Below are 14,215 nucleotides of genomic sequence, written 5' to 3'. Positions count from 1 at the left end.
GCAGGGAGATGGGAATCAGGCAGCAGCCTGGCTTCTGGCTCCCCTCTGCTGGCAGAAGCCAGGAAACTGACAAGCACATCACTGGTCAGTTTGTCAGCTCATGTCAGTGGAGGCAAGCCAGGAGTCAGGCTGCTGCCTGATTCCCAGTTCCCGCCACTCCCGGGGATTGGGAAACTGACCAGTGCAGTAGTGCTGCTTAGTTTCCTGTCTCCTGTGAGTGGTGGGCAGCCCAGAGACTGGCTCTGGGCTACCTGCTGCTCACAGGAGAGGGGAAACTGCAGTGCTGGTCAGTTTTCCTGCTCCTGTCAGGGAAAGCAGCTGGACAGTTTCTCCGCTCTTCTGAGTGGTGTGGAGCTGGTGCCTGGCAGCCCAGAGCCAGCTCCCTGCCACTCAAAGTCACGTTAACCGAGATACGTGCAAGTCAAGTGCACTTATTTCAGGGTTCTACTGTACTAAGTTACAAAGAATTCTGAAGTATTTACTGTAAAAGTAAAAAAAGATTAACAAATGGCAGAATTCCACTCCTAACTCTTTGCGAAGCAGGGAGAGACTGTTAATTTTGGGGCAATTTAATGAGGCTCAGTTGTACAAGGAAATCTAGACCATGAACTTATGTAAAATTCTTAGTAGCTCTATTCCTCCTAAGTAGTACATAGATTCTCCCTAAAAGCCAAGTTTTACCCAAGACCTTTATTGCCCCACCTTTTGTAGTTAGAAACTATTTAAATCCAAAAATGTGGAAAGATCAGAAGGACTTTCTATATTCCCAGGGCACTGTGTACCTAAAGGTAATGTTCACAAAGGCATAGAAGGCAATAATTAGGTGCCCATTAATCACCATGTCTTAAATGCCAGGGAAGAGACTGGTGGTTGGGTATCTTATAGCAAATATTAAGATGTGAAAATTAAGTGGAAGAAGTAAACCCTTCTTCAACAGGGCACCAGACTTCAATGGATGTTTTTCCCTACCTAAAGACTGCAAATATCAGGACTAGCATTGTCACAATGTTCCTGCACAAGGAGAGCTTGTACAGCAAGCAATTACTATCTAACAGAAGACTCCCATGAGACTGTGTTGTACTACTAGCCAAAGCAAGCACAAAACCTGATGTCCATGTTTAAAATTCTTTATTACAGTGGGTTTTTAAATGTATCTTTTTCTCTGTTTTAGATTAGCAGAGTTTGTTTATATGAGAACTCTTTTTTTTTTTTAAATGTTTAAAATACATCTGTGGCAAAAGATTAACAATGGGCCTCAAGAATTCAAACAACTGGATTCTCTATGTTCAGAACACGTTTCTATATTTACAATAAAAATGCTAAATAACTACAGCTCTGTGTCACACTCACCAACTGGAGATATAGTCATACCCATCCAGTCTTTACATGGAGATGTTATGTGAAGACTCTTTGATTTTTCTCTAGGTGCAACCTGAAAAACCCCAGAGAACTCATTTAGAAAGTTATATTTATATTACATTAACATCCAGGCCTCATTCAGGATTGTGGTCCCATTGGCCTAGGCACTGTACAAAAGAGCAAAACTGCACAAAGCTCAGTAAAACAAAAGGGAGGAATAAGTCCTACTTGAGAGTTGCTTTTGCTTCTGTTATAGTTAGAGGGTGTTTTATTAGACAAAGCAACAGATAAAAACTTGAGAACAAGGACATTTGGCAAAATATTCAAACTCTTACTTGAGATTTCCACTTTCTAATTAAGCATTTCCTGAAGAAATATTTAAATTTACTGCCATTTATAAAAGGAGCACATATCTGACCACTCTAGAGACCGCTGACAAATAGTGAATTTAAAAAAACAACAGCTCCATAACATACAACAAAACTACATAACCATGAAGTGGCCTCCAGTATCTTATTTTCTATGAGCATTAAGTCCAAACAATTTTATTTCTTCACAAGTGTATTAAGATGCATAAGTTAGCCTTTAGCACAATGACAGGCAAATAATGTATAATGGAAAAAAGTATTTAAACTATGTCTGTTCAGTTTCTTTGAATCATCCCCCCAATATTTCACAGCTATAAAGGCAATGCTTTTCACAAAGACAAGAGCCAGTACTCGCTACCTCAGCAAAAACACCAATAAAAATACAACTGACAAGCAGCAAAGAAAAATATCTTGATGATCTCTATAAGACAATTTTAATAAAAAGTCCACTACTATTGAACGTTGGCAACTGTAACCTATGCTGAAGGGAAAAACAAAACCAAACCAAAAGCCAGCAGCGATACTGAAGACAATATTTGGAAGCGTGAAGGAACGTTAGACAAACGAGCTAGTTCGGTGATGAATATACCTGGCATATACTGGGGCTGTTCCAAAAACAGGGCTTAATAAATTAGCCAAGATATCTAGTTCTGGGAGCATATTATTGGTCTCCAAATGAATAAGAAGAAAATAAATTCTTCTATGACACTTCCAAACTCAAATTGGTATGTGGACTCACAAGTTTGCTTTAAACTGACAAACCTTATATCAATTCAAATTTTTAGGAGAATAAAATGTTGCATCTTCAAGAAACCATGCTCTTTTTCACTAAAGTTCCCATAGATTTGGATTGTCCCCAGCAAAGGCACACCAACCAATAATTTGACTAGTAGTTTTAAGAGATCAGTGAATGAATTCTAACAAATCAAGCAGGTTTATTACCATAATCCATTTAGGGATCTTTCTTTCATCATCTTGTACTATAACATCCACGCGAACTCTGACTTTCTCTCTCACTTCCAGTTCCGAAGGGTTTATATGTATAATGTCCTCCTTTTATTCACAGAAGCAAAAACAAAAAAAAAAAAAAGTCAAATCCAACATACACAACAAAAATGTTTACACAGTACTAGTAATGGAAAACTTCACAAAACACAATACATTTGAAACCCCTGTGATTCAAATTCTTGAAGAAAAACAAATAGAAAGATTGGTTAAAACAGAACAGCAGCAACATTGACCATGAAAGTCCTGCCCAATGAGTAAAGCCCTGCAAATCGGCAGGTATCCACACACAGAGATGTATATGCAGCTATGGATGTGAAAACAAAATTTTGTATCTAGAACCCTACACATTTTCAGATACCCCCTTTATATTAAAAGGTATCAGGGCGGATTCCCTCAGATCATTTTTGCAGATACAGACGTGGATACAAATTGTGTATGCCTGCACATCATTGTATTTCAAACAAACAATGCTTATTCTGGATGCCAGACACAGAGCAGTATAAAATGTTCTGTAACTATAACCCAACTTGTCCATTGTGTTACATATTTTCTCTGTTTTAAGGACAAATTGTGTTCACGTTAGAAGTATGTTTAAATAGGTATAGGAAGCAAGGAATTCAGTCACCTTTATGTCCTCTGGAACCATGTGTACTTGTTACAGGTGAATTATCTAAATGGAAGTTAATGCCACTCCAGCCACTTCCCAGCTGAAGTATTCCAGCAGATCTTCCTCACCCTTATTGATTTATTTTTTTAAATAGAAGAAGGCTGAAAATGATTTATGGAAAGATACTTGTAGAGTGGTAAACAATAGGCTGTTACTCTGGACTCCTACTTTTCATATCTATGTATCACTGACTGGTTGGGTATCTGAGGCAAGTCAACTTCTGTGCCCCAGAGTGCCCACCTGTAAAAAAGGATCAATAGTACTTCAAAACATTCAGAGACAGAGTTTCATAAAGCACTGAGATTGTTGGATGCAAATCACAACAAAAATGCTAAATATTGTATAACAATAAACGAGATGCGAACAATAGTCCATTCTCCTACATAGGGAGATTTGTCTCTATTTTTCACCCCTACTAGAATCTCTGGCCTTCTCAGTGTTAATATGTGCCTTCACCAAAATCACAGGAATTGCACTACGAGATCAGATATGAAATTCACCTAGTCCAGTTTCCTGTCTTTAACAAAGGACATCAGATTCTTCACAAAAAAAGTGAACTCCACAGTTGGCAACTGTAGACGTATTCGCACACTTGCAGTAGTTTTTATCCTAGTCTCTAATAGTAAAAGATTACCTTATATATTGAGGCATACAGTTTAACATGCCTTCAACCTTCTTTGGTTATTAAAGCAACTCCTGAATGGATATCAAGACCATCTTTTGGGTTTTTTTATTTTGCTAAATTCTTGGTCTCAACCTTGTCTAATTATGCAATGTATTGATTTTGAATTTGCCACCAAATGGTCCTTTGCTCTAGTATTGAGAAAAGTAAAATGAATTCCAGATCTATGCCTCTACAGTTCATTATTTTAATATATTTATCATATCCCCTTCTTCTTCAAGCCTTTTTAAAAGTGAGCAAGCCCTACCTGCTTAAGCTCATCAGATGAGTTTTTAATGCCCTTGATTTGAACCCAATACTGCACAATCCATTCACTGTCAATCTCTGAACCTATTAATTGCACAATATCTTTTTAGAGATACTAATGACCAGTACAGGTTGAACCTCTCTAGTATGGCACTCTCTCACCGGGCAACGTTCATAATCCGGCATGATAAACACTCATCAAATGTCCCTTGGCCCCATGAAGTTCGTTAACAGCTACTAGTCCTGCAGTGGAAGTGTTGGCAATGCTGCTAGACCAGGGGTGTCCAACACGTGGCCTGCAGACCAGAATCCAGCCCTCAGAGCTTTTTTCATCCAGTCTGCAGAGCCTTTTAAAAGCTGTCTGGGCAGCTACAAGCTGCATGTGGCTCTTTAAGGAGCCATTTGCAGCTCCTGCTGTTGCTCGCTCCTCCTCTGGCTCCCTACCCTGCTGCACTGAAAGAGGACAACTCAATTTAATTGATTTAACAGCCAGCCAGAGGAATCTGGCCATTAAACCAATTGAGTCCCATTATTTCAGCAGGGCAGTGCAGAGAGCTGCACGTGCTGCAGGTGGGGGAGGGAGCAGGAGAGCTGAGCCACAGGACAGGTGTACACACACACACACACACACACACTCTCCCCACAGGCAGCTACTGTTATGGTGGGAGGGAGTGGACTAGCAGCACAACAGGGGAAACAGAACAGCGTCAGGACAATGGGGCTGGGGGCCTTGATTGTGGTCTTGGTACACTCAGAGTCAGGCTTGTACACAAAGGACTTGGCTGTGCAATAGCTGGCTCACTGCCCTAGGAGATGTAATGCAATGGCAGCTCCACACAGCCAGATGAGGAGGGTGTTGCTGGTTAGCATGTGAGGTTGTTAAAACGTGTTCTGAACAGGGACCTTCTCAGGAGGGCTGGGTGGGACAGGGGAAACTAGAGTGTGACTGGACAGTGATAGTCATGTTGCAGCAGCTTACAATCCAGCCCTGTCAGCTTGGGCTGTGGTTCTTGTCAGCACTCAAAAACTGAACACTGTGGGACTGAGATCAGTACTTGCCTGGGACAAGTCACAAGGTGGTAATGCTGGAAACAGTACTGATGATCACTTAGGTAGTCACGTTTCCCCTGAGTTATTACAGAACCAACTGCTCAGCATTGTACTGGGGGCATTATATTAAAGTGCAGCTTTTCAGGTACACAATGAAACAAAACCCTTGACCACTTGTTATTAAGAAATCCCATTATACTTGCCAGGGTAAGACTGTTAAAACCCACTCCAAATTCTGGGTCAAGTAGTTTATCAGTCTTCCTAAAACTTCTTAACAATTTACAAAACAGAAAGTCTTCTTCACTCTCCTTCTTTGATAGAACAGAACTGATTTTTCCCCAAGTGCATTTCAGTGATGGCTGACTGAATTCTGTGTGTTTTTAAATCCATATAATGCCTTCGGATGCTGCAGGATGAAGGGTGCTTGAGAGTAATAAAGTTGTCGTATAACAAAGCTCACTAGATGAGCATATATAATTTCAACATTCTGTTTAATAGAATTCAATGTTCTAAATTTTAAAATGATTGTTAATTGGGTTTAATACTGCCATTTCCTTTGGAGACTACTGCAGCTACCAAAGTCCTTTCTGCCACTGAAATGTGTCTTTGAGGACTTCATTACATGATTTCATCTCTTTTGCAAGCAGAGAAAATAGTGGAGTTTGCGAGTGTTAGTATGAAAAAAAAAAATTGACACAGAAGGTTGATTTTTCAAACCTTCTTGGACCAATGACTTTTTTCTTATTCAGTGGGATACTGTCCCTTATTTGTCAAGAAACAATATCAGTTCAAAAAGAGTACAATATCAAGTGACATTACACCATGAAGCATGCTGCTAAATTTGATGGCATCACAGGTCAAGTTTGAATCGATTGGGTGAACTCCCTGAAACAAAGCATCATTGGGTAGTAGTCTCTCTTAAAAGCAGCCAGCAAGAGTTTGGAGGCTGCAACCCAGGTCAGTTTTTTTAACAGCTGAAGCAATAGCCAAGAGGGAAAAACCATTTTCTGATGGGGGTTTTGTCAAAGACTACTCGGGCTGTTTACAAGTGTGGTCTCTCCTGAGAAGAAATCTGAGGTAGAGAAACTCTGTCTTTCATCTTAGACCGTTGCTAGAAGAGTTGATGACCTCACAGCCAACATTCAAGACAGTCTCATTGAAAGGCTTAATGACTGCCAGTGTTACAGTTTAGTGCTCGATGAAAGCATGGACATTAGTGATACAGCTCAACTGGCAGTGTTTCTATGAGGAGTTACAGAAAATGTCTTGTTTGTGGAAGAACTGCTTGAAATTTGTTCAGTGACAGGCACAACAACGGGAAAGGACATTTTTGATTAAATGAAACAGGTCCTGGTGAAATTTAATCTTTCTGAAAACAAACTTTCTGGTTTAACAACGGATGGAGCCCCTGCCATGACAGGGAAGGACAATGGATTTGTAACTTGAATGGTCAAATCTGTGCCTCACAGTCATCACACTTCACTGCATCTTCCACCAAGAACAGCTGTATGCAAAGACCCTGGGATGAGGCATATAATGGAAAATGTAATTTCAACTGTCAATTTCATAAGATCCAGTGGTCTTAAACACAAGCAGCTTCAAACCTTCCTTGAGGAGGTGGGATCCAATCACGATGATGTTATTTATTTCAGCAAAATTCACTGCCTAAGTAGGGCAGCTGCACTAAGCCAGATTTTGGTCACTATGTGACAAAATAAAATCATTCGTGATGGATTCGGGAAAAGACATGAGCTTCTTGCAAAATAATCTGTGGTTGGATGACCTGGCATTTTTGGTAGATATCACCAAATATGTGGCAGATTTGAGAGTCAAACTTCAAGGGAAGGGTCAGCTTGTCCACCAAAGGCATGAGTGTCTTGTTGCCTTTATTCAGAAGTTGAAACTTTTTCAGAAATGGTTGTGAAGAATGTTGTTCTTTGCACAACCCTCTTAAGACCTGCTGAAACTCTGAACAATATAAACGTACTCTACTCTAGTTGCCAGTCTCACTGATGAATATGAAAAGAAGTTTCAGGATTTCAGAGAACATGAATGAAACGAAGCTGTTTGGTAACCTATTTTGCAACTGATCCTTCTGTCGCATTTCAACTGGAACTCACAGGGATTCAGAATGACACTAACTTGAAGACAGCTTTAATTGAGCATGGCCTGTTTACATTTTACATGTAATATGTTTCCTCAGAGACTTATCTGAATCTCTCAACATGCTCTTAGATTTCTTTCATAGTGTGGCAGCACCTATTGCTCTGAACAATTGTTTACAAGAATGAAAAATGTTAGAACAAAATTGAGATTTATCTTTACAAACGAACATTTATCAGGATTACTTTGCATTGCTACATCTACTGTTGGAGCAGACATAGATTACTTGTGCAAGCAAAAACAATGCCAGATATCTCACTGAGCCAGATTTCTGCAGTGCTGAGGATGTTGAATGAACTTAAGGTAATAAAATATCAATCTATGTTGAATTTTTCTGTTTTGAATGATTACACTGTTTTGTGCTCAGCCCCTGGAATATGTAAAAAATTGCCATGTGGCCCCCGATCCAAAAAGGTTGGCAACCCCTGTGCTAGACAATATTGACCTCCCGTAGTCAGACAAATGGTCTTCTTAAGCACCAGTCAGGTCCTGGGGGTAGCGGACTACAGAAGTTCAATCTGTACTGAATACAGTATTTCAGATGAGGACATTCCATTTATTTATATAGAGGCATTTTAATACAGCAATCCCTTGAGGTATGCAAGGGTTGCGTTCCACACAACCCTCGCATACCTTGAATTTTGCATAAATTGGGGAGAGCTGGGAGTGGGTGGGTTGGGGCTCTGGGAGGGGGGTGGGGGTTAAGCCTAGTGTAGGTTAGAGTGGCAGGGGTGGTAGGAGGGTGCGGCTGAGCTGGGGCTTGCAGGTGTTTGGACCCAGGCAGCAGAGGGTTGGGGCAGGGGTTGAGCCCAGCCAGAGGGTTGGAGCAGGGGCTGCAGGGGTGGTGGGAAGTTGGGTTGGAGCTGGAGCCCCGGGTGCAGGTTAAAGCCTGAGCCCCACATGCCAGGGAGTGTGAGCTGGGGCTGTGGGGGGTTGAACGTGGTGAACTTTGGTGGGGTGGGTTAGCTAGGGGGTAGAGCCTCGTGTGCCTGCAGATGCTGACAGCTGGAGCCCTGAGCGCTGGTGGCTGACAGCCTAGTTCATGCCGGGGGAGGGGTGGGGGAGTGAGCTGGGGAATTGAGCTGGGCGGAGGGGAGAGTGAATGGGGTGAGCCAGGGCAGGGGTGGGTTGAGCTGGCAGGAGGAAAAGACAGTTACCTGTTCTGTAACTGGTGTTCTTTGAGATGTGTTACTCAAATTCATTGAATTTGGGTGTGCGCTGAGCACATGCCCAGTTGCCGGAAGCTTTTTGCCCTTGCCGGTAGCCCTAGGGTTGGTGAGGCGCCCCCTGGAGTGGCACCCATATGGCCATCCATCTATGCACTGCCCGCCCTGCCCCCGCACTCAGTTCCTTCTCGCCGGCTACTCTGACAGAGGGGAAGGCGGGAGGGTTTTGGAATGGACATGAGCAACACCTCTCGAAGAACTCCAGTTACAGAACAGGTAACTGTCTTTTCTTCTTCGAGTGATTGCTCATGCGCATTCCAATGTGGGTGAACGCCAGCCAATGCCTAGGAGGCGTGGTCGGAGCCCCGAAAGGAGTGCAGGACAGCCCTGCCCACTGCAGCGTCTTCCCGCGCGTGCTGCATAACGTGCTGCGAACGTGTGAATGGAGGACCAAGTGGCCGCCCTGCAGATGTCCTGGATAGGGACGTCGGCCAAGAACGTCACAGGGGACGCCTGTGCCCTAGTGGAATGAGCCTTGATTGGGGGAGGGGGAACCCCTGCAAGTTTGTTGCACTCTCTGATACAGGCCACTGTCCAGGAGGAGATCCGTTGAGAGGAGACTGGATGCCCCTTCATCCTGTCTGCCGCTGCAACAAACAGCTGCTGCGACTTCCAGAAGGGTTTGGTCCTGTCCATATAGAAGGCCCGTGCCCTCCGGACATCCAAGGTGTGTAGACTCTGCTCCCTAGGGGAGGCCTGGGGCTTTGGGTAGAACACCGGCAAGGTGATGTCTTGGTTAATGTAGAAAGGGGAGACCACCCTAGGCAGAAACGCTGGGTGGGGTCTCAGCCTGACCTTGTCTTTGTGGAACACTGTATAAAGTGGGTCCACCGTCAGGGCCCCAAGCTCTGACACCCTTCTGGCTGAGGTAATGGCCACCAGGAATGCCACCTTGTAGGTAAGGAACAATATAGAGCATGAGGAGAGAGGTTCAAATTGGGAAGCCATCAGCTTAGACAAAACCAAATTAAGGTCCCATGTTGGCAGGGGGGCCCGAACCTGTGGTTTGAGTCTTTCCATTCCCTTCATGAACCTTTTTACCACTGGGTCTGAGAAGACCGATGACCTCCCAGCCCCTGGGTGAAATGCCGAAATGGCTGCCAAGTGCACTTTTAGAGAGAACAGTGACAGCCCCGTCTGGCTTAGGGCCAAGCAAGTAGTCTAAGATACATGGTATTGGGGCCTCTCCCAGGGACATCCCCTTCTCGGTGGCCCATATGGCAAACCTTTTCCATTTGGCTACATATGTTACCCTTGTAGAGGGTTTCCTGCTGTTCAGCAATACTTCCCCGCCAGGTTCAGAGCAGGCCAGCTCGACCAGTCTCAGCCATGGAGCCTCCATGCTGTGAGATGCAGCACTTGGAGATTGGGATGCTGCAGTCTCCCCTCCTCCTGCGTCAGCAGGTCCGTGTGCAGTGGAAGCACCTCCAGAACGTGAGTGGACATCTCCAAGAGGGTCAAATACCAGTGTTGTCAAGCCCAGGCTGGGGCCACCAGGATAACTGATGCTCGGTCCGACCGAATTTTCAACAGCGTTTGGTGGATGAGCGGTATTGGTGGGAAGGCATACAGCAACGGGCCCGACCAACGGATGCTGAAAACATCTGCCCAAGAGCCTGGACTTCGGTTCTGGTAAGAGCAGAACATCCTGCACTTTGCATTGAGATGCATGGCAAGATAGGTCTACCTGAGGACGTCCTCACCTCTGGAAAATTGAATTCAGTACTTTGGTGTGTAATGACCACTTGTGGTCCATGAAGGACCTGCTGAGGCGGTCCACTAGGGAGTTGTGTGCCCGAGGCAGCTAGAACACCCTCAGGAGAATCTGGTGCTGGATGCAGAAGCCCCAAAGTGTGAGGGCCTCTAGACACAGGGGTGACGAGCATGCACCCCCTTGTTTGTTTATATAGCACATTGCCGTCATGTTGTCTGTGCTGACTGCCACACACCACCCCCTCAGTTCGTTCAGAAACACTTTGCACGTCAGCCGCACTGCTCTGAGTTCTCGCACGTTTATATGGAGCTGAGCGTCGGTCTTGCTCCACAGAGCCTGCGTCTTCTGGTCTAATTTACTAGAAGACCTAACATGTTGAATGTTTTTCTTATCAGCTGTACGTGTCTCGACACCTGTTTCTGTGACCGACCTCTGATCAGCCAGTCGTCTAGGTAAGGGAACAGGTGCACTCCCTGCCTATGTAAGAAGGCTGCTACTACTGACATACATTTGGTAAAGACTCTCGGGGCTGAGGAGGGTCTGAACGGAAGGACTGTGAACTGATAATGGTCCTTCCCTAGCACAAATCTGAGGCACCTCCTGTGAGGTGGATAAATTGCTATATGGAAATACACGTCTTGTAAGTCGAGAGCAGCAAACCAGTCCGCTCGTTCCAGAACTGGGATAATTGTGCCCAGAGATACCATATGAAACTTTATCTTTTTCACAAATGTGTTCAGGTTTCGCACGTCCAAGATTGGCCGTAGCCCCCCTTTCACTTTCGGGATTAGAAAATAGTGGGAATAAAATCCCTGTCCCCGGAATTCCTGGGGAACTTCCTCTATAGCTCCCTTTTGAAGAAGGGCTCCCACCTCCTGCCTGAGAACTATCTTGTGAGAGGGATCCCTGAACAGGGACGGGGAAAGGGGTTGTGAAGGGGGTAAGAAAATTGGATAGCATATACCTTTTCTACCGTGTGGGGGACCCACTGGTCCGAAGTTATGCTGCACCAGGCATGGTAGAATGGGGAAAGGCGGAATGAAAATAAACACTGAGCTGGAACTGTGTGGGTGGCCGGTGTGTTGCTCCTGACCACCCCATCAAAATTGGTGTTTAGACCCCAGTGGGGGTTTAGGGTGGCTCTGGTCCTGTGTCTGGCGACCCTGATGCCTCCAATTATGACGGCCCCTTCTCCTGTTTCCATCCTCTTGTTGTTGTGGGAACTGTCTGAACTGGGGCCTCGGGGTAAAATGTCTTCTCTGGGTCGCTGGCGTGTATAAACCCCATGAGCGTAGCGTGGTCTGTGAGTCCTTCATACTTGTGAAGTCTCGTCAGTTTCTTCCGAGAATAGAGAGGGGCCCTCAAAAGGGAGGTCCCTGAATGGACGGCTGCACCTCCTGTGAGAGTCCTGAGACCTGAAACCATGCCCCCCTTCTCATGGCTATACCCGAGGCCATGACTCTGGTGGCCGCATCAGCTGCATCTAAGGCAGCCTGCAGTGCTGCTCTAGAAATGAGTCTCTGCTCCACTACCAGACCTGTAAATTCCGACTTGGTGTCTGGTGGGAGCAGTTCAGCAAAATGGTCCATGGAGCTGGCAGTATTGTATGCATACCTACTAACCATGGCCTGCTGGTTAGCGATTCTCAACTGTAGGCCACCTGTAGCGTAAACTTTCCTACCGTTCAGGTCTAGTCTTTTGGCATCTTCGTTTTTAGGGGAGGGCCCCTGAACCCCCTGCCTCTCCCTATTGTTCACAACATCCACGACAAGGGAGTCGGGGGAGGGTGGGTGAACAGATGTTTATTTCCCTGGGCTGGGACAAAATACCGGCACTCATTTTTCCTAGCCGTGGGCAAGGCTGAGGCCAAGGTCTGCCATGCTGTCTTCACTGTGTTGGCAATTGCCTTTATAATGGGCAGTGCCACCCTGGATGGTCCAGATGTTGAGAGGATGCTTGTAACAGGGTTAATTTCATCCCTGACCTCTTCCGCCTGCACCCCCAGACTCTGGGCCACCCTCCTCAACAGCTGCTGGTACGCTCCTCCATCCTCCAGTAGTGAGGATGCAGAGGATCCAGCTAGAGCCTCATCTGGGGAGGACGAAGATGAGGGCATCACACCCTCCAAGCCCACTGGCACAGGAGGTTCTCGCACTTCCATTTGAGTCCCCGGCACTGTGGTTTGTGGTGCCGTACTTGGTGCCTGGGGTGAAGAGCCCCCGAGTGGTTTCTGGTACGGTGTCATAAAGACGGGGCCACTCTGCACCTGAGATGGCAGGCACTGGTTCTGTCGTTGCCAGTGCCCACTGCACCACAGTTTCCAGTGCTGGCAGGGGCGGTGCCCACGCTTGGGTTGCCTCCAACTGCACTGGTGCTGATGTCAGCACCGTTGTCGATGCTGGTGCTGTTGTCGCTGCCGGTGTTGGTATCAGCGCTGACGACTCCGCTTGCTCTCTCAGTGGGGCTCCCAGAGCAGCAGTCGGTGCCTATCTTGGCACCTGAGGGGTGCCAGGCGCCCTGAACGGGAGTCCTGCATCCCACCCCTGTGCCTAGTGGATTGCCCACAGGGTCCAGAAGGGCCATTGCGGTGCCCCAAGGGGGGGTGGGAGGCCTTTGCCACTCCCCTTCTAAGAGGCATTGGGAGTGGTGTCGGTGCCCACTGCATTGGGATGACCTCGTACTCCTGCTCCGAGCTGAGCTGGAGTAAAAAGAGTCCAACTCCAACGTGGACCCTGATGCCAATGACCATGGTGGTGCTGAGGATCCCGTAGCTCCCGCCAGATCCTGCGCACTCTGCATGGCAACGAGGGAGGCGACCATTTGCTGGGGTCTCAGCAGCGTCAGGAACTGTGCCAGGGTCCCTGGAGCCTGACCAGGTGCCTGGAACAGGGGCGATGAAGGCTCCCAGTGCAGCCTCTGTAGCGGCACTATAATTTGCAGGAAACCTTGTGCAGCACTAAAGGCGTCCGGCATCGAGGGCAGCCTGGGAGAGCGCGGGCTCCCGCCATGCGCTGGAATCGATGCCTGCACTTCATGACCCCGGTCACGGTGTGATCTGGCAGACTCACCTGAAGCGCGTCTTCTCCTTCTTCTCTCCTGGGATAGACACCGGTCCTGTCCTCTGATTTTACGAGGCACCAGGGACTGACTCTTATGGCGCTGGGAGGCACTAGGCACTGAGTCCTGCTCTCGGTGCTGGGAACCTTCCGTCAGCACCAACGATGCCAGAGCACTCTGCACCAATGATACAGCGCTCTGAGTTCCCGCCAGGGAAATGTCCAGGTGCAAGGCTGATTCCATTAGAACTTTCAGCCGTTGAGCTCTATCTTTTAAAGTCTTGGGCTTGAAGGCCTTTCAAATAGAGCAGTGCTCCCGGAGGTGAGTCTCACCAAGGCAACTCAAACACGACCTATGCGGGTCGCTTTTGGGCATACGTTTGTCACCCTTTGAACAGTTTTTAAACCCCAGGGAGCCAGGCATCCCCTGCATCGAGGGGGTTAAAGACCCACCTCGGCTCACTAGGTGCTAAGAGGAACTATTTACCTATGAAGATAACTATCTAAACTATTTATAACAAATTAAAACAATAAAGGCTACCTGCGAACTCTCAACAATGAGGGAGCTCCAGCAACCGACAGCATAGCAAGAAGGAACTGAGCGGGGGGGCCCATATATGGGCAGCCATATGGGTGCCACTCCAAGGGGTGCCGCACCAACCCTAGGACTACCGGC

The 14,215-nt window shown here is 46.5% G+C and overlaps 1 protein-coding gene across 1 annotated transcript in view; it reads right to left on the bottom strand.

Annotated features, from left to right (window-relative positions):
* HJURP (Holliday junction recognition protein) overlaps nucleotides 1-14,215 on the bottom strand; it is a 64,015-nt gene that overhangs the window by 17,348 nt on the left and 32,452 nt on the right. Inside the window, exons 8-9 of the mRNA XM_074990979.1 lie at nucleotides 2,670-2,780; nucleotides 1,351-1,432 (exon numbers count right to left, since the gene is read on the bottom strand). Of these exons, the coding sequence (XP_074847080.1) occupies nucleotides 1,351-1,432; nucleotides 2,670-2,780 (193 nt within the window). The remainder of the gene's footprint in view (nucleotides 1-1,350; nucleotides 1,433-2,669; nucleotides 2,781-14,215) is intronic.

This window comes from Carettochelys insculpta, chromosome 1 (assembly GCF_033958435.1).
Source record: "Carettochelys insculpta isolate YL-2023 chromosome 1, ASM3395843v1, whole genome shotgun sequence".
Taxonomy (NCBI): Eukaryota; Metazoa; Chordata; order Testudines; family Carettochelyidae; genus Carettochelys; species Carettochelys insculpta.
This window is presented reverse-complemented; position numbering and strand designations above follow the sequence as displayed.